The sequence below is a fragment of the Aspergillus sclerotioniger genome (assembly GCF_003184525.1).
Source record: "Aspergillus sclerotioniger CBS 115572 chromosome Unknown BO94scaffold_40, whole genome shotgun sequence".
In the NCBI taxonomy this organism is placed as follows: Eukaryota; Fungi; Ascomycota; class Eurotiomycetes; order Eurotiales; family Aspergillaceae; genus Aspergillus; species Aspergillus sclerotioniger.
In genome coordinates, this window is record NW_020291030.1 from 150482 (window position 1) to 174615 (window position 24134).

The window sequence follows — 24134 nt, forward strand, 5'->3', positions numbered from 1 at the left end:
TTCGTTCTCGGGCAGCATGGCTGTCAGGGTGTCTTCGGCGTGGTTCAAAAGTCGCATCCGTCATACCGGGGCTACCTCCCCCGGCGCACAGTGTTGCTACTTTTCGGTGGTGGAAGGCCCTTGCACAAATCATCATTTCAGGGCTGCACTGCCTTATATGTTGTTATATTATATACCCTGGGTTAGGGTGGAGGTGCACAATATTGCGTGGGTATAGTAATTTAGAATCGGAAATGCAGAGTGATATTGCATTGTCAAACGTTTTAAAATGTGAACTAAATGGGTATATTCATGTCCTTGAGATTATACATCTTGTTATATCGTCGACTGGGCCCTGTCCATGGGAACGGGCACGACCAGATCACCGCTTCTTTCTCTTCTTCGCCCGCTCAGCCAAGAGTTCATCCAGAAAGCTCGTGGCCTTTCTTCTTCCCTTCGAGGGTCGTGGCGCGGGTCTCGTTTGCTTGTTGGACTGGTCGACTTTGTCATCACTGCCATCACCACTATCATTGGTTTGTTTCGGCTCGCTGCCCTGGTTATTAACAGTCTCGAATTCCGGCTGAGCCTGCGATTCAGCCTTCCGCTTCTTCGCTACCGTAAAGTTCTTCTTCCCTATCAACGACGTCCGCCCTTCTTCCTCGTCATCAACGTCTTCCTCTTGCATGCCTCGGGCAATTCCTGACGATGTATCTTGACGACCGCCTGCACCTGCGCCAGCAGATGTTGTCCCCGCCTTAGCCGCCGAAGTCGCTACCATAACCTTCTTATAATTCCTCCCCAGGAGCTGTTTCCGCAACTTATCATTTGACTCCAACTCAGTCCGATTCCAGCTTCCATCCGCAGCTTTCGTGGGGAGTGGTGCTCCAACTCCTAGTCTAGATTGCGCTCTGTCAGTATACCATAACACTCTTTCCTAGCACATGATCATAGACCTCTATACATACGTCTCCGGAACCGCCTTGAAAATCTCATCCTCTTCCCGTTGTAGCTCTTCCTCTGATTTAACGTGGGTTCGGTCGTCTGCCACTGGGGCGGGGAGCCATGACGCAACGAGACGCTGACTGCGGGCCAGGGCCACATTGGCTTTATTGAGGATCATGTCAGTTTCCGCTTGGGATGTGGCCATTGTTGATGTGGCGGGTGTGCGGTTTGTCTGGCTGGGAATTGCGATGGGATTGGGCTCGGATCTTGTAACTTTTCGCGATAGCGAGGCGGAGGATAGCAGCAGAATATATGTCGTAGGTCCACCGCTTGCTTGGATGGGGATAGTGCGATAGGAGGGGTGATTTTAGGCGGAATTGAGCATCTCCGTTATTCCGCTGTGCCGATGGTGATAATTACGATGTCTCTAGATAAGGATAATGGGTGGCGAATGATGGCGTTTGAATGACTGTTGGAGGGCTTTTGACTAAGGTGCTTGGTGGGATATTGGCGTGATGGGCGTGCTGCATTATGGGGCTCAATCGAGAACGGATGTATATACAGTTCTACATCTAATGATATAGTCGTCTATCTATGTACAAAAATTCTCCAACACCAAACCCACTCTACATGGATCGTGGGACAAGGGTATTCCGAGTCCGAGGTAGGAAAGTGTCGGTAAGCAGAGAAGTTATCCCTCCTCATGTATGGCCTTCTTGCTGGTGCCTTTGCTTCAATTTTTTCTCCGTCTTCATGAACTCCCGGATGCCAACAGGGATTTCGGCGAATAGGTCGTCGCCCGATTTAGGTACCGACCAATTCGTCTCACTGCCACCACCATCATCGTCCATGCTCGTGCTGGCCGTAGCGACTTCGGCTCGGGGAGTATGACGCATGTCTGTGGCGCCGCTTTTTGTCACACCCTTCGCCTTCGCCTGCTCGAGTCTGGAAGCCCAGTCCTCCAGCTCGTCGCGAAAGTCGTCCCATACGCAGTGGACACAGCCACTCATGCAGCAATTGTCGGGCTCCTCTGGTCGGGGAGGAATCGCGACTCCGTTAATCGTTTTCCATGTCGCATCTGGCGCGGAGCCAGGGTCATAGCGGGAAGAGCGGCCAGGACCTGCCAGCCGGGTACCAAAGACAATGGCCATCTTTTCTTGCGGCGTTTGCGGCTCGGGGGCTGGCGACTCCTTGGGCCGTTCAGGCTCGGGGAAGGGTATCGCGTGGCGTCGATAGGGCGAGCAAGTGGACAAGATATCGTAGTAGTATCCAGATAATGGATGCGCTTGAGGGGGATCGGAGTCATTCGCCCGGGCCTTCTCATCTCGTAGGGTGGCATATGGGGAAATGGAAATAGCAGGGGGTCGGGTCACGGGAGACGGATTCGGTATACGAGGGCTGCGCGGGCCGACATAGCGTCTGAAGAGGGGCGAGTGGATCGCCCGGCGAGAATAGTCCATGGTGAAGCCGGAGAAGAAAGGCTAGGAGGAGAGAAAGACAAAAAGAAGCCGCGGGGGTTATGTCATAGCCTCGCATCAAGTGGCCGAGCGCCCGCCCTGCAAACAGTGCAAACCGGCGAGGAGGTGGTTGTTGTTGTTGTTGTTGATGATGGCGGCTGCTACCCTCTCCAGTTCCCCCGAGGATTATTCCCTCGCTGGAGCATATTGTTTCGCATGGACGACTGAGACGGTCTCTACCTTGCCCCTTCACTCGCCGTCACCTCAGCGACCCCGACGGCGATTGCTGTCAACGTGTCGCAAATGAGCGCCCCGCCTCCTCTTCAAGATGACCCCCAGCGGCGCACCACCGAGCGGGCGTCGTACCAAGCTCCAACGAGCTCGAGCTTAGCAAGATCCCATCCCGTCGTTTTTGCAAGCGCAATTGGGAGATCCCCTGCGAGAAGTCCGCGGAAGCCGAATCAAGCCAGAACGAGAGGGCTGGGATTACGAGACCGGAAGGCCCTCAGACCGTCATTGACCTCGACTGTCAGCCCTCTAGATTCCCTTAAGCGAAACAAACAATCGCCTGCGTCCTCCCTTTCCGGGAGGCGCTCCAGCGGACTGGCTGCCTTCGCCGCGCCTCCAAGGCGGGTCTCAACGAGGATCACTGCATCCGACCTACTATTTCGGTCTCCCGCTGGGACTCAACGGAGTGTAGAGGACGCCTTGCCTACCGATACACCCGAAAACCAGTTGGCATCTGAACTGGACAGTGCCACAGTTGAAGTGGATCTGAACCAGCCTTCCTTTCAGGAAATCCTCGACGAGCCAGATCTACCCCCAACGCCAACCCAATTAGGCCTGGAAAGGCCCCCTGGACGACCAAAGGGGCTTCTGAGCAGCAGCCCCAACTCGCAACAAGGGAAGTGGGGGAGGCGACGAAACACTGACGGTCTGGAGCAAAGCCCGTCCAAGCTGAGAAGGGTCGACTACGGTGAGGGAGAAGAATCGACAGAAGCAGGCTTTGGGTTGGATCGGACGTCCTTGCCGGAGCACGTTTTAGAGAAGCGAAGATTAAGGAACGAACTCGTCTCCGAAGTACAACAGCTGAAGAAGGATATTGCGGAATTGGAGACATGGTCGAAAGATTTGGGACAAGATGGCACCAATGAGCGTGATCTGACTGGATTAATGCAAGTTTCCTACCTGTCGCGCCAGGAAACGTCACTGACCAGCCAACAGTACTTTGCTAACAACCATTAATCCCCCTCAGCCGACTCCAACGAGCTCGGGCGAAGCGTCAATATCATTTCATATTTCCTCGCTACTTCCTTTTGCTACCAAGGAACTGTCGACGCCCCACCCGAGGCCCCTCCAGTAAATCCATTTGCACTTGGAGAGCACACACAAACGAAGGCATATATATCAGCCCTTGCGCCATTGGATCTGACCGCATATTCAGAGCCCACGCCCGAATCTGCACACGGCCTTGTCTTGGAGAGACACACCCTCAAGTTTTACGCCCCACCTCCGTTCCCTTCCATTCGCTACAAAGCATCAGTAACCTGCGACGTCAACCCAGTAACGAGAACCCTGGTCTCGATATCGGTACCACCACAAGCGGACGCGGTAGAATCGAGGATACCAGAAGATTTACATCGATGGATAGACACCCGGCTTGCCAATCCGTTACTAAGGCTAGATGTCACCGGGCTGTGCTGGGGCATCAATCGGTACTGGGAGGCGATGGTATCGCGTGCTAAGCTATGGTCGCACATAGAGGAACAACACGCGGAATTAATCGCTGGCCACGTGAAACGGAGCAGTGGTGCTATAACAAAGAGAGCTGACAACAGATACCCCAGGCTAGAAGACAGTGCGGATTTCCTTAGGAGGTCACTACCGCACATTGAGCGCACAGCTATGCTTTTCAAATCTAAGAGGGGCTCACTGCAAGTACTTCTATCGTGCGGATTAGTCATGGATGAGTGGACAAGTGAACCTCAGCTGGCGGCAGGAATCAACGTATCAGTATTGACTGAATCTGATGGCGACTCCATATGCAAGGTGGATCAAGAATCCAGACGGCTGTTTCAATCCATGCTGAATGAGAGCGAGAACAACCAAACGGAGAGCAGCAGTGGCGTCCACGCTGGCGCAATCCTAAGGGCTACAGACTGTGTCTTAGGTGCTTTGTTCAGTATGGATGCTCAAAAATGAATTTCACTGTGATATTGTGGTCAAGGAATTGGTTACCAGGATTCATGGATTTCCACGGCGTTTCCGCGATTGGCTGCATGCAAGCAACAGGGGTGTCGACATCGGCGTCAGCAATGGGTTCAGCGGTTTTTGCCCCCTTCAGGTTTTTACTTGCTCTTCATGTACTTTACAGACCTTCGGCTTGTCTCCTCAAATCGGGTAGATTAATTTTATTGCTTTTTCTTTTTTGTTTGGGGGGGGGGAGGATATGGATGCCGAATTCGGGGGTCTCGGATGAATCCAGGTCTTACCTAAACGACGGAAGGAGAGGCAGTAGTAGCCTATATGTGCCGCATGTCTCATGCTTATACATGTACATCCTTAGGCTGCTTGGAATGTTCTCCAGATGTACTATAGGATCATATTAAACCTATGAAAGTATGGGCATAATGTCGACCAGAGCACAGACTGATATTCAATAAGGTAGTCATAGCAGTACTACAATAGGTTCGAAGGCTATTTATTCATAAGGTGCTCCATAAATCATCTCATTTGTACACTAGCACTCAGCGTCTCTCCATGCATCAGGTCTATCACTTCATGCGTGGGTTGGATGTGCTGCCTCGGAAGGGTATTCAAGGCCTCGGATCCTGCGTTCTTCACCACAGATAGTATATCGCCCAAAGAACAGGAAGATGAACGGTTCACTTAATTCGCGTAAGGACCTAGCAGGTGGAGACATGAAATTTGGGACATTTGCATTTCGAGGGGTTCGGAGCTTTTTATGTTAAGGACAAAGGTGAAAACGGAAATAGAGGAGCGACGCCATGCCACAGTGTACTAATCCCCGACTTGAAAATTGACCCGATCATCATTAGCTGTGAATCAAATTTATTTCTTGGCGGCAGACTCCTCATCAGCCTTAGCCTTGGCACGCTTCTCGCGGATACCCTTGTAGCGGGCCTCGCTGCGGGCGTCACGCAGGCGGCGGTAGGCAGCCTCCTCACCCTTGGGGAGGTCGTCACGCTTGACCTCAGTAACGGCCTCCTCGGCGGCGGCGTTCTTGATGGGAAGGGTGGCACCGACACGGGTGACGAAGCCTTCGGACTTGCCCTCAGCGAAGGCGGCCTTGGCAGCGTTGACCTCCTCGGCAGAAGAGTCAAGCTTCTTGAACTGACCGCTCTTGCGGGGGAAGAGGATCAGGCGAGCCTTGTAGTCCTGGAGACGAGCAACATTGGTGACGAGCGACTCCTTGGAGTAGTTGACACGGCGGTGGTCAACGGCGATACCGACGGTGCGAGCGAGCTTCTTGGGGATACCAGCTTCCTAAAGTGCGGGAAAAGATCGTGTAAGCCTCTGTCCTTCTTCGAGGTCCATCCAGTCGCCAGGGTCATTTCCGATCCAAGTCGCCCTCTAATGATCTTGACGCACAGGGACGAATTTACCTTCAGCTCAGCAAGGGTGAAACCACGGCCAGCACGGACACGGCGGTTGTATTTGACGGTAGGGCAGCGCACAACGGGGCGCAGCTGATCAACCGGACGAGGAGCAACAGCGGCGGCCTTAGCGAGACGGGCCTCACGACGGCGGTGCTTGCGGCCAGGCTAAGGTTGCAAAAACAATTGTCAGTCCACCAAACAGTAAAAACTTTCCCATCCTGGTTCTGTCTTGAAGGCGAGTCGCTCGTTGTAGAAATCGGTTGGGTGTAGGATTTCGGGATCGTACCTGGTCGAAGTGCACGCGGACACGACGCTGCCAGTCCTTGTGGAAGTCTGAAATAAACACCCGTCAGCCCATTAATCCCAGTCGGTCGCTCGTATCCGCCCAAAAAAAATATATATTAAAAAAAGCCACTATCGGCTGGCTCGAGCAGGTTCACTCACGCTGGTTGAGAATCTGGTTGTTGTGCTTGATCGCCTATATCCACCAGCAAGTCCACGGTCAGTACATGGGTCGGGTTGCGAAAAAGCAGCGTCTCATCATCGATCGAGCATCTAGCGATGATATCGATACTGTACTGGAGAGATAACGCACCATTGTGACGGATGGGGATCAAGGCCGGGAGATTGTCGTCGTCGTCGTGGGTGGTTGCTGGTCGTATCTCAAAACTCCTCGTCTCAGTATTAGGTGGAACTTTTTTTGGTGTGGCCACCCGCGCAGAGCCGCATCGCCTCGCTTAGCGAGCCCTACCCTGCTTACCCGTTTCGGAAGGCCACCCCCAGACTTTGCTGGCCGCCATCCGTCTCTGGTCGTCCTCTACTTTGATATAGTCTGGCCTAGAATGCCCTGTAGTCACTTTCAACTGGGCAATCTCCCGATTATCTTCTGATCAGCCTTCTGGTGGCCGTCCTGGCCGATGATAGTTGCATTGGGTGTTTCGACTTGCAAGTCGTGCTTGTATTCTTTTCGACATGCAGCAGTACGGTACTGTCCGGCCCTTATCTACTAGTTACTACTACTACCTAGATAACATGTTCGTTACCTTACGCGTTCGTTAACGTATTTCACGGGTCGACCGACCGCACGGGTCATCCGACCGCCGCCCCGCTTTTCGACCACGCTCTACAACTTGAAGCCATTCGCAACAACGCAAAATTCATTATTTTTAATTTTCTTGGTGTTGACAACGTATAGAACATTGAGCTCTTGTATGGCCCTGAATATGATAGAAAGAATATGTTGGTAGAGCTTGTCTTGGCGTGTCTAAAGTTGAAGGTGCAGGACCTGTAGAGGGTCTTATCTCTGTATTTAAATGAGTATTTCTTATTGCTATAAGGTCTATACCCTTTTGTATCGTAAGGCCGCTTGTAGGAGTCATCTGTTGCTTAGAATGTGCCTTCTTCTTCTTCTTTTTTTTATTTGTAGTGTGGAGTTCATGGTTTTTAAGTATTAGTTGCGTACAGTTGTATAGAGAGATCTGGGCGCCTTTAATAATTTGCTGCAGGGCATGTTTTGAAGGTGTAGAGGGACTCCGCGATCCTCTTTTTAAAAGCTTTTTAAGTGACTCTGCCTGTCTCTGTAATTGCTTGACCGTATATGGTGTTGTAAGCGCGGAGGAAGTCGCAGACTGCCCCTCGTGGCTTGGGGGGGGGGGGGGGGGTGTTGGTGTATGTAATATAATATTAAGCTTCTCAAGGACTCTTTCAGGGCAAAATAAGTGTATTCCGGCTGCAGCGAAGCTGCTTTGAATATTCTGAGGCTTAAAGACCTCCTGGTGAGCGGTGGGATACTTAGATAAGAAGTCAAGCTTGTCAATATGATTATATGAAAGTCACATTCTTGACTTAACAAGGCGGCCATACGCCCGCTTTCATAGTCTAAAACAGCCAACATCAAGAGATTGTAAAAGGTGAGATGAGTGAGCAGGTATACAGATGGGAATAACTTTATTATTCTTGTAGAGCTTGTTGAATTCAGGTGTTAAATGATTCTCATGACTGTCAAGAACAAGGAGTCTATATCGGCCGACTTTTTAAGTATTTGTAATAGGTAAGAAGACCTCTTTGAACCACTGCAGGCCAATGTTATCATTTGTTTATCTGTTTGCTGATAATTTAATACGTTAGTCATGTGGGAGGTTATATTTGCCGAATCATCCTACTATATAGATATTTCCCTTGAAAATTATGGTGGAGGGAATACTCCATCCTATTGAATTGATATACTCGATTGTTATTACTTATTCGCGTTGGTCTGGCTGTATAAGATGAGGTTTACCAGGCATGTTAGCTCTTGTTATGACCTTTGTAGTTGTACTTATTCCTATTACAAAGCCTGTTTTATCAAAGTTGAAGATATCTTTATCTAATATTCCAAACTCCGTCCGTATGTCTTGTAGGGTTGTAAACCAGTTCTATAAAAGCTTTGGATCCTTATATTTGGCTCTCTCATAGGCGTACTTTCTGGTGGATTAACAGCTGATCTCTTCATGGTGTTGTATAAAGGTGGTAACCCAGTTCTTGTTAACAGGGTTGGAGGAGGGGTCTGTGGTTCGTAGGATTATATTTGCCATTTCTCATACTTGAGCAGGTCGTGGAGTAACTCCACGCTGATTACGCGATAGAATCCACTGTATTAGAGTATCTTCTTGAATTTCAGAGAGTTTAAGGTCATGGTTGCGGCGTTCTAATTGAAATTGAATTCCCCGTACGCGGTCGCGGAGGGTTTTGTATGAGACATTGTAGGCGCGTGCCGTTGGACGAATTTTGTGTTTTTTATCATCTTTTAAATATTTAATTGCAAGTTGGATCCGGCCCTCTTGCTCAATTAATTCTTGACGATTTTTCTTTCGATTTGGAGGCATGGTGGTTGGTTAAATAGAGAGGTGCCGAACACGTGATGACTTTTTGACGCGGTGGTCGGATGACCCGTGCGGTCGGTCGACCCGTGAAATACGTTACATCATTACGCGCTTATTAAGGCCCGTCTGGACAAGCATGTGTCCCGTCGGTACATGCCACTCGAAGGAACTACCTACAACGTCAACGAGTGCAACACAAGAGTATGGCTTTGGCCCCTGTGTTATGCTAGTCAACAGGCATTCAGTGCACAGCTGCGTCACGCCCGAAAGTCCAAACATGACTGCTCAGAAAATATTAAAGTAATGACAATGAAAATGAAACTACCAAATAATCCTTGATGCCAAAATTCCCCAGAGCAATACCCATCATCCATAGAAAACACCGGCGCACCCATCAATTTTTACATATCATCACTCGTCACAGATCCCGGGGGAGGGAAAGAATTTGTAAGAAGGAAAATCATATCTAATCAGGAACGGACATGAGACAGCATAGCAAGCCGATAAAAGCAAGCTTTTTGACCTTAGGACGTCACAGGCAAGGATAGAGTGTATCTATACGTGATACACGCTCCATGGTTGTGCACGGGTCATGCTTATTTATTCCATGTGTCAATGCCGAGACCCACCCTTTCCTCCGCTTTCGCTTTCTTCGGAGTCGCACCATCAAAACTCGCCTTGCGTTTGAGACCATTCAGGGGCCGCTCAACACCAGCTTTCTTCACTTGACCGAACAGTTTGGTTTGCAACAGAGTGCTGGACTTGGGTGCACTCGCTGGACCTCGGCTTTCCCGACGGTTGCTGAAAGTGTGGGAACGAAGCATGCTGCTGGCAAGAGCTCCCGCTTCAGACGCAGGGATATCTTCTTCATTCTCTGCTTCCTCGATGTCAGATGCCGATATCGTACTGTCCCTATCGCGGTGGCCGTCATGAGACTCTCTCCCTGGTGTGTTGTATTGGTTCCCTTCGTGGGCCATCCGAGCACGGGATGGTGTTAAGGGAAGGGTAGAAAGCGAATGGCTTCCACGCATGTGACTATCATTATGCTGCTTATAGGTACGGGGTCTGTGTGGTGTGGATGTGACACTTGGAGATTCATGGTTGAGGACACGGTCGGCGGCAAGGAGCGCTGCAAACGGATTGTGGCTATCGTTCCCGTTCATCTGATGGCCATTGTGGTCCGCAAATTGAGGCAAGGTTCTCCGATGAGAAACCTGGACCTCTGCCTGGGGGCTAGGTGACATCGGACAATGTTCGATCATTTGAGAGAAATGCTTTCGATTGTCTCTGATACGTCCCTTCAACAGGTTATTTTCCTCTTTGAGAAGTTCAGACCTCTCCCTCTCTTGCTCGATTAGCTTCTTGGCCCGACGCAGCCGTCGATCAAGTGTCGTATTCACTCTTTCAAGTTCCTGATTGCGCTTGAGGGCAAGCTCCAACTCCACATTGGAGATCTGTTGCACTTTTCTGATCTCTGGCTGGCAATGACGGCTGCGATACTCCGAGCTCTGGATAATTTCAACTTCTCTCCTCGCTAGTTTATGCTCGACCTCAGCACGCTTAATAGCTTCGTTGCTTGTAAACGACAGCAGACTGTTCTGTAGCTTGAAGTGAAGAGCCGACATGCGGGCCTCTTGCGCGACGCCTAATAGGTCTTTTGCAATCGTCCGGAGCTTCGACTCATCGGCCGTATCAATGTCGTCAGCCGTGGGAAGATTTTCTGAAGCGCCATATGCAACGCAGAGAGTCTTTTCGATATCGGGGGGAGAAGCTAGCAATGAGCTTGAACAGGATCTTGAACGTCGGCGAGGGGCCCCGGGAATTTGCGAGGATGGCGGTGGCGTCATGTCGGACGAAGGTAGCGATGGAGATGATACAGATCTACTCTGATCGGAATGCGATGCTTGGCTCTCAGCTCCTACGCTCAAGTCTGGCGATGCAGACAGACTTGCACGCAGCATGGGGGTTGCGGGGCCGGTGATCTCTGCGGGAGGGGCAAGGAAGCCTTGCGAGAGCTGAGAATCAGGATCTTGCGACATGACAGATGGAGTAGGAATAGATAGGTGATACCCGTAGGCAGAAATATATACACTGAAAGTCTGTCAGTAATGGCTGCATAAATGCGTTGGACACGATGATTGTCGCGGGGGCTGTCAGGCGCATACCAGGTCCGAAGCACGATCGATCAATCGGTACGGCTACTTCAATGAACCTGACGGGATGAAACGGGTTCGTAGGCTTGGTTGCTGCAGGGCCCCCAAGGAATGCAACGGTAAGGGGCAGGAGATCTCAGTGGAAGCAAGACTACTACGGTGAAATCGATTCAACTGCTCCAGATCGGATGTCACTTGAGTCGAGCTGCGACGGACAGCTGGGTCGGTGCGCTTATCACTGATAGGGCCGTTGAGGCACGTTGGACCGAAAGCAAGGTACTTAGTAGTAGGCGATAAGGAGGCGGTAGCAAAGAGCCAGAGCGGAAGACGCAAAGCTGAGCCGGAAGGGAGCTTGACAGAAGATGGGCAAGATGCCAGGGGGTTCAAGGAGGGGTATTGCAGATGAAGGAGACAGGTGAATGAGATGAAGGAAGCAAGGAGCGCGGGCGGAGGGACGGTTTGATGCCTTAAGGATGTTTGTTGCAGGCGTTGCGCACATCGGGGGAGGCTGGGAGGTCGCTTGCGATGCTCAGCCTTGACCAACCACGACCAACCACCCGCACCCACGTGAGCCCAGCCGCGCGCTAGCTCCCTGCCATCCCCGATTCAGCTAGCCCGCAGATCCGCCGCGCTCACCAAAGGTAAACACAGGCCGAACCCCATGGGCCAGAGCCTTGGTCACTCGGGCAACGGCCGCAACTGCGTAGGAACGATCCAGGTTGGTAGATAGATTTCTGGGATTATAGCCACAGTGCATTCATTGCTCGGGAACCTGGATCCTGATCTTTTTTGTTCCAAGCCGCGAACATGGTGGATGGCGATCAAACGGTATACATTCTAAATCAATCGATCGAACTCTCCCCAAGCAACATGATAATGAACAAGAAGTTATCGGCACTAAGATTCAATAGATATCACCAGAATAGTGGTGGCTCCCGAGAGGACATGGAAAGGGGGGTTATGCTTGGTAAGAATGAGCATTAATTTGAAAGACGATATGGCAAAGTAATGCTACTATTACGGCGCACGAAGTGTGTATGTATCTCAGAAGTACGGGGGATTTCTAGGTTGACTATTTGTCAGATCATTCCAGGCCATTGATGCCTACTAGATAGGTGTACAGAATATACGCACTCCACGCAAGGTGTTTCATAGTACTAGGTATGTTCTTGGGTAAAAGCTTGGATTGTAGGGCTACATATTTTGACTCTGAATCTCGCCCGGAAGTTAGTAATACATAGTAGTGCTTGGGTTTTGTACCTTGTGTACCGCAATTTCCGGCCATGTGATTTTGGAGGTGATTGGATTGGTGATAATAACCAGTGACAAAGGGAAGAGCCACATTAGAACCTGGAATATCTATATCAATCAATGATAGGCTTATTTGCCGAACAGAATACACTATGGAAAACCGTCCACATTGATGACTGGGGTCAACGACAGGTCACATTGGAGAATACTTTTCCCATCCCCTTTACGGAGTACCCAGAACTGTCAGAAAGTATAGTAGATGATTAGATGGGTCCTTCAGACCGAATGAACCCCTCTCAGTCTCTTGAGGGTCTCCAGTTCCATCGGGACGATCTCGCCGATGTGGGGGGCGGATCAGGGAACTAACCGGCAGCCTCAGGCAGCGGCCCATCCCATCCGATTTCCCCCTCGTGCGAAGCTGTAAACAATCAATCCCGACAAGAAGTCGCGGTCGGGTCTTCCCTGAGAACAGCGCCTTAACAAAGACCCGCGTTATCGCGCTCTCATATCTTGACATCTTGGCTCGGTTGATCTTACGTCTCTCTCCTAAACTCGGATTGTCATGGCCTTCTACCTGTGAGCGTGCCACCATATAATCTCTCAAATTCCGCACCGCCAATACATTGCCCTTTTCATTCACGCAAGGCAAACCTCCAACTGCGACTAACCAAAGCATGGATAACTCGCAAAAAACACCTGGCCGACCGAGCGGTATCCCCCGGTTGACCTCCAGGTTACCTCTGCCGACATCTGCCACCAATAAATCGATCCGTCCGTCCCCATCTCGCGACAAGCTACAAACCGACCTGGGTCTCAACGCCAGTCGATCGCGCAGACCCTCCCAGGAACCTGTGTTTAAGAAGCCCTTACCGAAGAACACCCTGCCGAAGAAGCCCGTGGTCAGTCAGCAACAGCGAAGAGATGTCTCGCAGACAAAGACAAGCGATGCGAGGGGGTTGGAAGTTGAAGGGGCGCCGAATAACAAACCCCTTCATCTGGAGGTCGATGATGCGGAAGCTCGGGGCCGTACACGACCTTCGCTGTCCGAACGAACGATCGAGACCCTTTCCCAGATCCCTCCTTCGCCTGGACCTCAGGGGAGACAGTCTAATTTCTTCGGCGCAACTAGCCCAATGCGCTCGCCATCTCGTCCACCGTCTGCAATGACTAGTTATTCAAGGTCGCCATCGAGGTCGTCTTCTCGTCAACCTAGCGGAGGCGACTATCTTTCCCGCCCACCGTCTGCCATGCGTCTCCCGTCAAGGTCTGGTCCATCTTTGTCTGCGAACAGTGCAGCAGGCGATCAAAGTTCCATCTCAAGTACAGATAGTCCCTCGAAGCTGAAAAAGCCATCAGCTAGAATAACCACCTACGATCGAACCAATAATCTGGCATCTGCATCCGATCCTCGTCCTGTGCCTAGCAGGGCGTATTCAAGGCCCGCCGAATCAGTTGCAGATGCCCCGCAACAACGCCTGGAGGTGAAGAAAACAAGAAAGATGCAACCGAGGCTATCGGGACAAAAGCCATCGTTAATAGGGTCACGGTCGCCGTCCGCAAAGTCTACCACATCCGACCTAACCGCAGAACAGCAGACTGAAATTGAAACTAGGAAGGTTTCAAGATCCTCTAGCGCTTTGAGGGAAAGCATTGCAAAGGCCAAAGCCGCGCGGAAGGCCGAGGCACAGAAAAGCACAAAGGCGACAACCTTTGACCGGGGGAACAGTTTTGATACGCAGGATCCGTTCAACCAGAGACCTAAGGACTCGAACCACGGGCTCCTGCGGAAGCGCATTGAAGCAGGCCGAACTTCTGGTCATCTCAACATCGCAGCCATGTCCCTAAAAGAATTGCCAAAAGAAGTTATGACGATGTACGATTTTGATCCCAATTCCACCACTGAGTGGTACGAGAGCGTGGACCTTGTTAGATTTATCGCTGCGGATAACGAGTTCACGGAACTCCCCAACGATGCCTTCCCCAATATCGATGCCCAGGAGCTAGACCCAGATATTGACGAAAGGGGAAATCAATTCGGGGGTCTTGAACTTCTGGACCTGCACGGGAATATGCTGCAATCTCTACCCTTGGGCTTCAGAAGACTGCAGCGGCTGCACACCCTGAACCTGTCGAATAACAGCCTTACTATTAATGACATACGCGTTGTTATGGACATGATATCCCTTAGGGATCTTAGGCTCGCCAGGAACAGGTTGAAAGGGGCGCTTACCTCGGACATCGCACGTCTCAGCAACTTGGAGATCTTAGATCTGCACGAGAACTCCCTCACAGACCTTCCACGGGAGCTGGGAGAACTGGTTTCACTTCGAGTCTTGAACGTCGGCAATAATGAGCTGAACTCATTGCCTTTTGAAACCCTGCATTCACTCCCTCTAAAAGAGATCCACGCTCCGAGGAATAAATTAAAAGACACTCTTTTGCCAGCTTGTGTGCGTAAGTTCGAGACACTGCAGATCTTGGATGTAGCCAGCAATGCATTGGTGAGGCTTTCGGATCACGAAAGCTTGGAGCTTCCCAACATACAGACTCTAGCAATCAATACGAACCGCATCCAGACCCTTCCTGATATTTCCTCATGGCAGGCTCTTTTAACCTTGTCAGCCGAGGATAACAGCATATCAGATCTTCCCCAGGGGTTCACGGGCCTGAAGAACGTTAGGAATGTTGACTTCACTGGGAACGATATCTCGAGGCTAGATGCGAAAATCGGGTTGATGGAGAACCTCTTCACGTTCCGCATAGCTAACAATCCTCTTCGGGAACGTAGGTTCTTGAGCATGACCACAGAGGACCTGAAGCGCGACTTGCGAAACCGGTGCGAACCAGAACCGCAAGATACCGACGATGAAGGCTCGGTTGCAACTCAGTTTACGTTGGCGCCGGAAACCCCGGCTCAAACAGCCTCTTGGCAAATCAAAGCCGGCGGTGTTGTTGACAGATCCTACACTGAGCTGCAGGAACTGGAGGTAGAGGAGTTGGAACGCATCAGCTTTCACGACATCAGATGTCTCCAATTGCAACACAACGAGCTGCGCTGCTTTCCGGTTCCCGCCCTCAGCATGCTCGCATCCAACCTCACCGACCTAGATCTATCGAATAACCCACTTGACGGGGCGTCTCTCTTCTCAGCATCCCTTACTCTTCCCAATCTCCAGAATCTCAACCTCAGTGCTGCCAATTTGAGTACGCTTCAGCCGCTGCTAAGCAGCCTTACAGCCCCGGCTCTTACTTTCCTAGACGTCTCATATAACCGTCTTTCAGGCCCTCTTCCTGCCGTGCGGCGAAGTTACCCGAACCTAACAACACTCCTAGCTGCCGATAACCGAATCAGCAATCTGAACTTTGATTCCGTACAAGGTCTCCAGGTACTAGACGTAGGGAACAATGATATTGGTGTTCTCCCACCGAAGCTTGGCCTGTTAAGGGGAGAGGGCTCCAGCAAGAACTGGGGTAACGGCTCACCCCTGAGACGATTCGAAGTAGCGGGAAACAGCTTTCGGGTTCCCCGCTGGCAGGTTGTCGCGAAGGGGACCGATGCAATTCTTGAATGGCTGAAGGACCGCATTCCTGCTGAAGAACTTCAGGGATGGGAATCAGGGGACGATTCGAACGAGGAGTGATGACTTGCAGCATGGTGACATTGGAGGTGCTCGGGTATGGCCGAGGATATCTGCTTGGGGAAACACTTGGTTTCGGATTATTATTATTACACCATGTACATTATTCATCTAAAACGCACATACTTAAATCCTTTGGTATCATGAATTTTAAGACCTGGCTACGCATAGCCAGGGAAACACCGGCCCACATTTGACCCTTTCCCCGGCCTCGAATAAGAAAGTGGGGTTGAATATCGTATTCAGCACGTTACTAATCACTAACAGACCTGCTCACTTCGTCCATAACTTTTGACCAGGTTCTGGACCAGGCTGTGAACCTGTCCTCCTTGTCTTGCTGAGCGCCGGCAGATCCCGTCACATCCCAAGATAGAGTGACTAGATCGACGGCCTTGACGGCACAGTCCTTCGTCTTACGAAGATATTGGACCGAACCCTCTAGGTTCGCTTCATACAACGCCCCCGCTATCTCATCGACATGGCCTGGAATCTGCTGCAGTTCTTTCATTAGGAATTCCAGCTTGCCGATAGCTGCTGAAGCGTTGGAGGTTCTCTTTAGTCGGTTCGCGATGATAGCGGGGTATATCTGCAAGACTGGTTTGAGTATCCGGAGGGCCGATTTTTTCTGTGCATGGACGGCAGCGGTATCTTCATCCTCTTCATCCTCCTCTGAGTCATCGCCGGCCTTTCCGTCATCGCTCAAGAGTTCATCGAAGAACTCATCGCCCTCCTCGTCGGGGTCCCACTCCTCGATTTCCTGGACCGCGTCCCGCACGAGATCTCTCCATTCCTCCACCCGTCGGACCACGAACCCAACCACTCCCTTGGTTGCGATATCGATCAGGGCATCGCAAGATTCCCACAAGCGCCCTGCCGCTACTGTGACAGCATCCTTCTCCGACTGAGATAAATCGCCCGCTTGCTTTTGAGCTTCGTTCTTCTTCGCAATGATCTGAACATCTTGAAGGAGCGCTGCAGTTTCTTTCAGGGTTGTCTGGACTAGAACATTCACTTCGGTCTGGAATGCTTTGGTGTGATCGGCCGGGGTAACGAGCAGTGCTGCCGTGATCAGGGATGGAAGCACGGATTCGTTCACGGCGGAGAGAACGGTTGTCACGGCCGAGGGGGTGAAGGGTGAAGTGATCGCAACAAGTGAGAGCTTGGTGGCCTGCGACTTCAGGGTGGTGGCCGAGGCCGAGAGGAGGGGCAAGGCGTCTTTCCCGGAGAGCTCGGCGGACGTTACATCTCCAATAGGGGAGGACATGGCTCCCTGGAATTGCTCCAGAAGCGTCAGGCTTGTTGTAAGGGTGGTTTGAAGCTTCTTCGACATTCTCATCTGATTTGATCTGTTATGGCGGGGACGGGTTATCAATGCGAAGGGAGCGAAGTCGACGCTGATGGACGAACCTGACGGGCGGAGAAATTTGTTGTTGCGGCGGGGCGGCTTCAATTCCGATTAGGGTTCTGCGGGGTCACCTGCGGGCGTCGGGTTTGCCTGATGCTGATGCCATTTCTTGGGGGGCCGAGATACATACCCTCCATTCACTAGGTTAGGGTAAATGCAGATAGGAGCTTGCAGCTCGCTGCTGGATGCTCATACATCCCAGTATGTACCTATCAATGGGTAGGAGGAAGAGTTAGCATGTATTGGCTACTACTACATACTTGGTCTAGCTGGTAGTAGAATATATTACCCGAAAGACATCCATACTACTATTTATGCCAATAGAGATGATACGAATCACCTAGTACCGTTCATTCAGCCTTTACACTCTACAGACACAGGATAATACACGGATATTCCCCCGCTTGTCCCCCCCTCCTCTTTGCTTCAGTAGTTCCTTGGGATAACTGCTTGTAAATTCTCTTCGAACTTCTTTCCCTCCTGACAGATCACTACTCCAATGAACAGCAGATCTATTCATGTGCGGTATATATAACATGTGATTAGCATTCCTACCCCTCATTTTACTGGCAAATAAATCCAATACTGCTAGATGGACGAACAAGCAGCCATGCCCTAAACCTGAGCCCTCATTTGCCGATTTGGGAGCTGGACTGCTTGGCATCTCCGACCTCCGCCTCAGCGACCGAAAGCTCCGTCACGGCCAGAGGCCATCGACACCCATCTTCAGCCCCCCTCCACTCACCAGCACGGACTTCTCCTTCCTAATTACATCCGCCCATGTGTCGTGCAGAGGATCATGATAGCTCGATTCTAATGACCTAATCCCCCACCCCCCAAAAATGGGCACCACCAAACCTCGTCCTTCCGGAAGGGCTTCCGTCGCCAAGGTCCAATCTCTACCGGACAAGATATTCATCATTGATAATGGCGCGTATACTATGAAAGCTGGCTATGCGCCTGGATGCTCACCCCCGGAAGACGAATCGAAGGCGCTTTCGGCGTGCTCGGATATCCCCAACGCGATTGTCAAGACCCGTGGCAACAAGATCTACGTCGGTTCTCAGCTCAACACGCATGTGACGGACTGGAACGAGATGACGTTTCGCCGCCCCGTCGAAAAAGGATACACTGTGAACTGGGAAGCGCAGAAGGAAATATGGGAACACTCGTTTTTGGACGAAAAGACCGTGCGCAGCAAGGATCTTCGCATCACGGACCCGGAAGAGACGACGCTTCTGTTGACGGAGGCGCCGAATGCATTGCCGGCGCTACAGAAGAATGCGGATGAGATTGTGATGGAAGAGTGGGGATTTGGGGGTTATCTAAGATGCGTTGGTAAGGCGCCAGATAGCCGTATTTGTCCTTTGCGCCGCTAATTGGAATATGCGTCGCCTAGGCCCGTCGCTGAATGCTTGGAATAACATCCAGTCTCTGTTCGGGGATCCTATCGTGCAGGAGACAAACTCGGTTGTGCCCGCAAGAGAATGTCTCCTAGTGGTCGATTCCGGCTACTCTCACACCACCGTGACGCCGGTTTACAAGGGGCAGCCGCTCCAACGTGCAATTCGCAGACTCGACCTTGGGGGCAAGCATCTTACGAATTATTTGAAAGAGATGGTCTCCGTACGACAGTACAACATGGTGGAAGAAACGTATATAATGAACGAAGTTAAAGAGGCAGTTTGTTTTGTGAGTAACAACTTCGCTAACGACATGGAACAAACGTGGAAAGGCAGTCGGAAACGTGGCCTGCCCGAGCCCAGCGAGGGTGTGATGGTAGATTATGTCCTCCCCGACCCCAATGCAGGCAAGAAGGGCTTCATGCGACCACACGAGTCTTTGTTGAATGCCAAGAAGAGGAAGGGAGCTCTCTCGGGTGCCAACACGGAAGCACTATCCGAAGACGCCCTGGTCTTGGGCAACGAGCGCTTTGCTGTTCCGGAGATACTGTTCACGCCTGGTGATATTGGCATGAAGCAGGCCGGGATACCGGATATTATCATGCAGAGTCTTTCTGTCTTGCCTACCGGACTGCACCCCGCCTTCCTGGCCAACATTTTGGTCGTCGGCGGCAATGCGCTCCTCCCCGGATTTGTGGAAAGACTGTAAGGTGGCATCATATATTCACGGATTGGCAGATTGCTAACCTGGTGCAGGGAGACCGAACTGCGTCAACTGGCTTCCGCGGAATGCGCTGTACGAGTTCGATGCCCTCAAGAGTAAGCGCTGCCCTACCGTCGACTGTCCTTGAGCTACAAGCTGATGATCCTTTGCGCACAGTCCGATTCGCTCCACCTGGCTGGGGGCGTCCCGATTTGCCACCAATAAAGACGACCTCAAGAAAGTCGCAATCACACGGCAGGAGTACCAAGAACACGGTTCTTCCTGGGCTAGTCGGAAGTTTACTGGTGCGCTATAAGCTCGGTTGGCAAGGATGTCTGTGGAGTTCAGGTTTCGCACGGGTTTGATAGAAGTTGCTTGCCTGCCTTGATCTTTTTTTTTTTTTTTTTTTTTTTTTCCCTTTAGCATCTTTCCGTGATACCCTCGAAGATTTTGGGCCGATGCGAAAGACGGTGGAAATCGTAAAACAATGTCGTTATGTCCCAGCCGTTCATTGGCCAATCGACCATCTCTCCAGAGGAATTTCCGTCGGGGACGGCGGTGATGGTTATCAAGGAGCTACTAGTGCATTGGGTGCTGCTCGACAACGCAATCAGGGAGCCGGTAAACCGCTCCAGACGTCTGTTGGGCGGGTGAGTCATGACTGATGGGTGGGATTGGTAAGTGTTGCGGTGAGGCTGGGATGGTGGTTCCCTCCCAACGGCACTGGCTTGCTACCTAATCGTCGGCCAGCCTCTCTCCTCTCTCCTCCGTCACTCCCGCCCCGCACTCGAACACGTCGACACCTCAAGCGACGACGGTCAACCGCATGCTGCTGCTCGGTGCGCGGTTTACTCGTCCATCCGACCAGTGTCGCTATGATCCCCTAATCTCTCCGTCCCCCATGGTTGGTCAAGGGAGGATCAGGCAGTGCCCCTCTCCGAGGTCATCCTACAGCTGCACGGGCGAATGATGACGGACTCTGGACAGGAAGCGTTGTCTGGGAGGCATCTCTAGCAAATAATGGACTCGGACATGTGGCATTCGACCACTCTACCCATGGCATGGCCGCTTAGTTGTCGCGCAATATGCCCACCCCCCTCATGCGACGGGCGTCCGGCAGGATATGCCGAGCAGTCCGACTACCGGGTGTATATGTCTATAAAGTCTGACATCTGTCCCTCCTGCTCCGGCGAATTTATGCTCGTTATTACTCCTACAAACTCAAATTTATACCACGAAAACCAGAAAACCAGATCCAAGATACGTCCCATCGGCCTCAGTATTATGTCCCTATTGTCTACTCCTCGTTTCTCGTGCCCTACTTTCTAGTCGAAGACCAGCGATTATGGATTCCAGCGTCCCGAAATTGCATCCAGCAATCTATCAGTCCGATCTGCTCCTCTCCATCACCGACCCTGCCCGGAAGTGTAGAGCCCTTGACCGGTCTTTTTCGAAGGTCAATACCAGTTACAGAAGCTTTGCCTGAGCCCAAGATGACCGCCTTCAACGTTCGCACCCTGGCCTCGCGCGCTGCCCAGCGCCTCGCTGAACACCGTCCAAAAGCTGAGGCGCGCGGCACCGCTTTCAGTACGGAACGATTGCCAACGGACGCTTTTGCCGGCGTTGACACTGGGTCAATGAGAACTCTGTCCCATAGTGAAGAATCCTGCCCCAAGTCGAAGATGGGCAGGTTCTTGGCAAAGATTCGAGGGCGGTTCTCGAAGCGTCTTGCCAAGAGGGAGGCAATAGACGAGTCAGTTTCACAAATACGCCCCAGCTTTTGATGATCCATGTATGATGCGCTAACCACACCTAGACCTTGCGCGAGCTGCCTCGATATCATGCCCGTTGAGTGCTTGATAAGCATGCCTTGTCAGCATAAGTACTGCAGCAGATGCTTGAAACAAATGGTGTTTACAGTCATGCCAGATGAAGGGCTGTTCCCACCCAGATGTTGCAAGCAAAAAATTCCAACAGAGGTCATACTACCCGTGCTGACTCCAAAGGAGAGAACGGTGTATTTGGCAAAGACACAGGAGTATGCAGTCCCAGCTCGAGAACGCTGGTACTGCCCTGCGGCAACGTGTGGGCGATTCATCCCGCCAAAGCATCTGAACAGCAAGCTCTCGTCACAAAGCTGTCCATATTGCAGCACAACGTTCTGTTCCGGTTGCAGATTTCCCGGGCTCACTTCAAAAGACTACTTCCCAGATCCCGGACTGGTGGCCGTCTTCGAAGATCCGCGCCTCGGCAAAGGACAGAGAGGGTTCAAATGTGGCTCTTTGGTGGACCTCTTATTCAATTGCGATCATGTTACATGTCGATGCAAAGCACAAACCTGGTAAGTCTCCCTTTTTCCCCGGCAAAGTGTGTGCAGTCATTAATGGGGCGCAGTAACATGTGTCGCAATCCTTGGTTGTCGTGTACATGTGCTAAGCCCGGCCAACGACCAATTGATTTCCTCACATTCATTGTTGGGCACAGTGGAGTGAACCGAGATCAGGAGGCAGAACTGGCCGCCGTGGTGGCTGCTATCCTGTGCAATGAAAGGCTACAGGATGAGGAAATGGCAAAGACCCAAGGGATAGACAAGGGAGGTCACAAATGCCGAGATCGGGGGAGTCTGCGGATAGCACCGCAGACTCGCGCTAGGAGGGTGTCCTAGGCCTCTAGGCTCACAGTTGGGCCGTAACAGATTGATACGTTCTACCCAAAAAGGAACTGTCCATAGTATTGTCTTCCCTTTGTCAAATGAAAATGGAAAATTCTTAGTTGGGTCCTTGTTATCATGACTCTACTAGAACTTCTTATCGAGCTGCTTCTCTCCGTAGCTGACTTTCTTCTCGAGACGGGCATCCACGCCCCAATCCGGACCTGTCCATATCTCTACCGGGATCTTCGCACTCCTCTGCCAGCATAATTTCAAGCAGCGGAGCAGCTCGACGCTCCTCTGGGCAGTCATGGAGGGACGCGATGATATGGTCTCAGAAATCACCGCGATTGCCGGCTGCACCGCCGAGATTGCAGATTCCCTCCACTGAGCGCCCCTGTCCTTAGCGACCAAGAGGAGCCACGATCAGGTGGCGCGTTTTTCTTTCTGCACGGCTAGCATTGAAGTCAACTTTCGGGACTGGAGGGGCCGGACGCCGCTTGCCAGGGCCGCCAAGGCCGTGCAACTGCTTCGGACGTATAGGCAGCTCTTTTGCGGGGTTTGTGATAGCCACAGTAGTTGGTTGAACGGTGACAGCCTGACTGAGCCTGTTGGGGGTCGAGTATGGTTATTGTTACTTGTTGATGCTATTGGCCAGGTACGAGTTCTCATTCAATATAAAGTAAGCGATAGATGGTAGTAGCCTAGATGAGTGCATCGTTTATCGAGTCATACACAATTCCAATCTGCATTGGTGATATACCACGAGGTAATCTCTAAGACATCAGCAACAAGGGATATCGCAACGTATACATAGCAGTTAAATCAGTAGTCATAGAAGCCCTTGCCGGACTTCTTGCCCAGCCAGCCGGCATCGACCATGCGCTTCAACAATCCGGATGGCCGGTACTTACTGTCCCCGGTTTCCTGGTGCAAAACATTCATGATAGCCAGGCAGGTATCGAGACCGATAAAATCGGCCAAGGTCAGGGGGCCCATCGGGACATTGGTGCCGGTCTTCATGATATTGTCAATGTCCTCGCGACCGCCGACGCCTGTCTCAAGGCAGATAATTGCCTCATTAATATACGGCATGAGAATGCGATTGGCAAGGAATCCCGGCGAGTCCGCCGAGACAGACGCGACCTTACCCATGCGCTGCACGAAGGCAATAGCCGTGTCTATCGTCTCCTTGGAGGTTTGCAAGCCCGCGATAATCTCTACGCCCTTTTGGATTGGGACGGGGTTCATGAAGTGGGTGGAGATGACGCGCGAGGGGGCCTGGAGGTCGGTGGGGTCTGTGGTGGTGGCGGCTGCAATCTTGGTGATGGAGATGGAGGAGGTGTTGGTTGCGAGAATGGAGTGTTTGGGAGCGATCTGAGCGAGTTGGGTGAAGATGGATGTCTTGAGATTGGGGATCTCAGGGACGGCCTCGATAATGAAGTCGATGGATGACAAGTCGTCCATCTTCAGGCTGGGTGTGATGCGGGCCCGGACGGCGTCGGCCGCATCTCGGGTGAGGCGTTCCTTGGATACATCCTTCTCGAGAAGCTTGTCTGGGAGGCTCGAATGGTTAACTCATAGGGTGACAGCCGAGGGGTGCTCGCTCTGCGTACCGGCAAACTTGAGGCCCTTGTCGATGGATGCTTGGGAGTTGTCGATCAGAGTCACGGGAACTTGGGCCTTCTGAGCAGCGACGAGAGCAATTCCCAGCCCCTATATCCCATTAGTTGCGCCGGTGTTTAGAACTGGAAGGAGGCATATACCATCTGACCAGCTCCAATGACGCCCAGCGACTTAACCTCGGCAGCATAAGCGGCGGGCGAGGTGCTGAAGGCCCGAGAGGCCATTGATGGCGCCCTGTGACAGAGAGAGCGCAGCGACGACGACGACGACGACGACAACATAGTTTCAGCCCGGATGCGATACCTCTAGGGATGAGAACGGGGAGGGAGCTAGTGAAGAGGGGAGAACCACAGCGAAGTAAAGTAGATTAGATATCTTGAGCCGAAGCTCCGCGGCTGTTTCTCATGTGATCCGCTCCGATGCCGACCGACGTCATCGGCTAGCCT

General features: G+C 51.8%; 11 protein-coding genes across 11 annotated transcripts; 4 read left to right on the forward strand and 7 right to left on the reverse strand.

Moving 5' to 3' along the window:
• Window positions 1–248: 248 nt before the first annotated feature.
• On the reverse strand, window positions 249–1176 carry BO94DRAFT_579071 (DUF3245 domain-containing protein). Its single transcript, XM_025615243.1, has 2 exons — window positions 945–1176; window positions 249–887 (listed from the first exon to the last, which is right to left on the reverse strand). Exons 1-2 carry the CDS (start codon window positions 1124–1126, stop codon window positions 362–364), a joined length of 708 nt encoding a protein of 235 aa, XP_025462530.1. The 5' UTR covers window positions 1127–1176; the 3' UTR covers window positions 249–361.
• Window positions 1177–1438: 262 nt separating this feature from the next.
• Window positions 1439–2393, reverse strand: BO94DRAFT_539904 (oxidoreductase-like domain-containing protein). The gene is made up of 2 exons (XM_025612800.1): window positions 1695–2393; window positions 1439–1647 (listed from the first exon to the last, which is right to left on the reverse strand). Exons 1-2 carry the CDS (start codon window positions 2379–2381, stop codon window positions 1510–1512), a joined length of 825 nt encoding a protein of 274 aa, XP_025462531.1. The 5' UTR covers window positions 2382–2393; the 3' UTR covers window positions 1439–1509.
• A 288-nt stretch (window positions 2394–2681) lies between these two features.
• On the forward strand, window positions 2682–4580 carry BO94DRAFT_550732 (uncharacterized protein; the record flags this gene model as incomplete). The annotated part of the gene is made up of 2 exons (XM_025613506.1): window positions 2682–3534; window positions 3634–4580. The coding sequence occupies 2 exons, from the start codon at window positions 2682–2684 to the stop codon at window positions 4578–4580; spliced, it is 1800 nt and encodes a 599-aa protein (XP_025462532.1).
• Window positions 4581–5096: 516 nt separating this feature from the next.
• On the reverse strand, window positions 5097–6628 carry BO94DRAFT_502651 (60S ribosomal protein eL13). Its single transcript, XM_025609457.1, has 5 exons — window positions 6594–6628; window positions 6443–6476; window positions 6285–6331; window positions 6005–6163; window positions 5097–5885 (listed from the first exon to the last, which is right to left on the reverse strand). Exons 1-5 carry the CDS (start codon window positions 6594–6596, stop codon window positions 5451–5453), a joined length of 678 nt encoding a protein of 225 aa, XP_025462533.1. The 5' UTR covers window positions 6597–6628; the 3' UTR covers window positions 5097–5450.
• Window positions 6629–9455: 2827 nt separating this feature from the next.
• On the reverse strand, window positions 9456–10898 carry BO94DRAFT_590345 (uncharacterized protein; the record flags this gene model as incomplete). Its single annotated transcript, XM_025616014.1, has 1 exon — window positions 9456–10898. One exon carries the CDS (start codon window positions 10896–10898, stop codon window positions 9456–9458), a length of 1443 nt encoding a protein of 480 aa, XP_025462534.1.
• A 1793-nt stretch (window positions 10899–12691) lies between these two features.
• On the forward strand, window positions 12692–16028 carry BO94DRAFT_579074 (uncharacterized protein). The gene has a single exon (XM_025615244.1). It carries the CDS (start codon window positions 12938–12940, stop codon window positions 15902–15904), a length of 2967 nt encoding a protein of 988 aa, XP_025462535.1. The 5' UTR covers window positions 12692–12937; the 3' UTR covers window positions 15905–16028.
• A 126-nt stretch (window positions 16029–16154) lies between these two features.
• BO94DRAFT_477482 (uncharacterized protein) lies at window positions 16155–17231 on the reverse strand (the record flags this gene model as incomplete). The annotated part of the gene is made up of 1 exon (XM_025608644.1): window positions 16155–17231. One exon carries the CDS (start codon window positions 17229–17231, stop codon window positions 16155–16157), a length of 1077 nt encoding a protein of 358 aa, XP_025462536.1.
• An 802-nt stretch (window positions 17232–18033) lies between these two features.
• Window positions 18034–19796, forward strand: arp6 (actin family protein). Its single transcript, XM_025612801.1, has 2 exons — window positions 18034–18644; window positions 18706–19796. Exons 1-2 carry the CDS (start codon window positions 18149–18151, stop codon window positions 19416–19418), a joined length of 1209 nt encoding a protein of 402 aa, XP_025462537.1. The 5' UTR covers window positions 18034–18148; the 3' UTR covers window positions 19419–19796.
• Window positions 19781–20252, reverse strand: BO94DRAFT_291653 (uncharacterized protein). Its single transcript, XM_025606691.1, has one exon. It carries the CDS (start codon window positions 20069–20071, stop codon window positions 19832–19834), a length of 240 nt encoding a protein of 79 aa, XP_025462538.1. The 5' UTR covers window positions 20072–20252; the 3' UTR covers window positions 19781–19831.
• Window positions 20253–20823: 571 nt separating this feature from the next.
• Window positions 20824–22482, forward strand: BO94DRAFT_291655 (BRcat and Rcat domain-containing protein). Its single transcript, XM_025606692.1, has 3 exons — window positions 20824–21165; window positions 21229–21753; window positions 21807–22482. The coding sequence occupies exons 1-3, from the start codon at window positions 20906–20908 to the stop codon at window positions 22075–22077; spliced, it is 1056 nt and encodes a 351-aa protein (XP_025462539.1). The 5' UTR covers window positions 20824–20905; the 3' UTR covers window positions 22078–22482.
• Window positions 22483–22887: 405 nt separating this feature from the next.
• Window positions 22888–23912, reverse strand: BO94DRAFT_590350 (3-hydroxyacyl-CoA dehydrogenase family protein; the record flags this gene model as incomplete). Its single annotated transcript, XM_025616015.1, has 3 exons — window positions 22888–23618; window positions 23679–23778; window positions 23829–23912. 3 exons carry the CDS (start codon window positions 23910–23912, stop codon window positions 22888–22890), a joined length of 915 nt encoding a protein of 304 aa, XP_025462540.1.
• Between the last annotated feature and the right edge of the window lie 222 nt (window positions 23913–24134).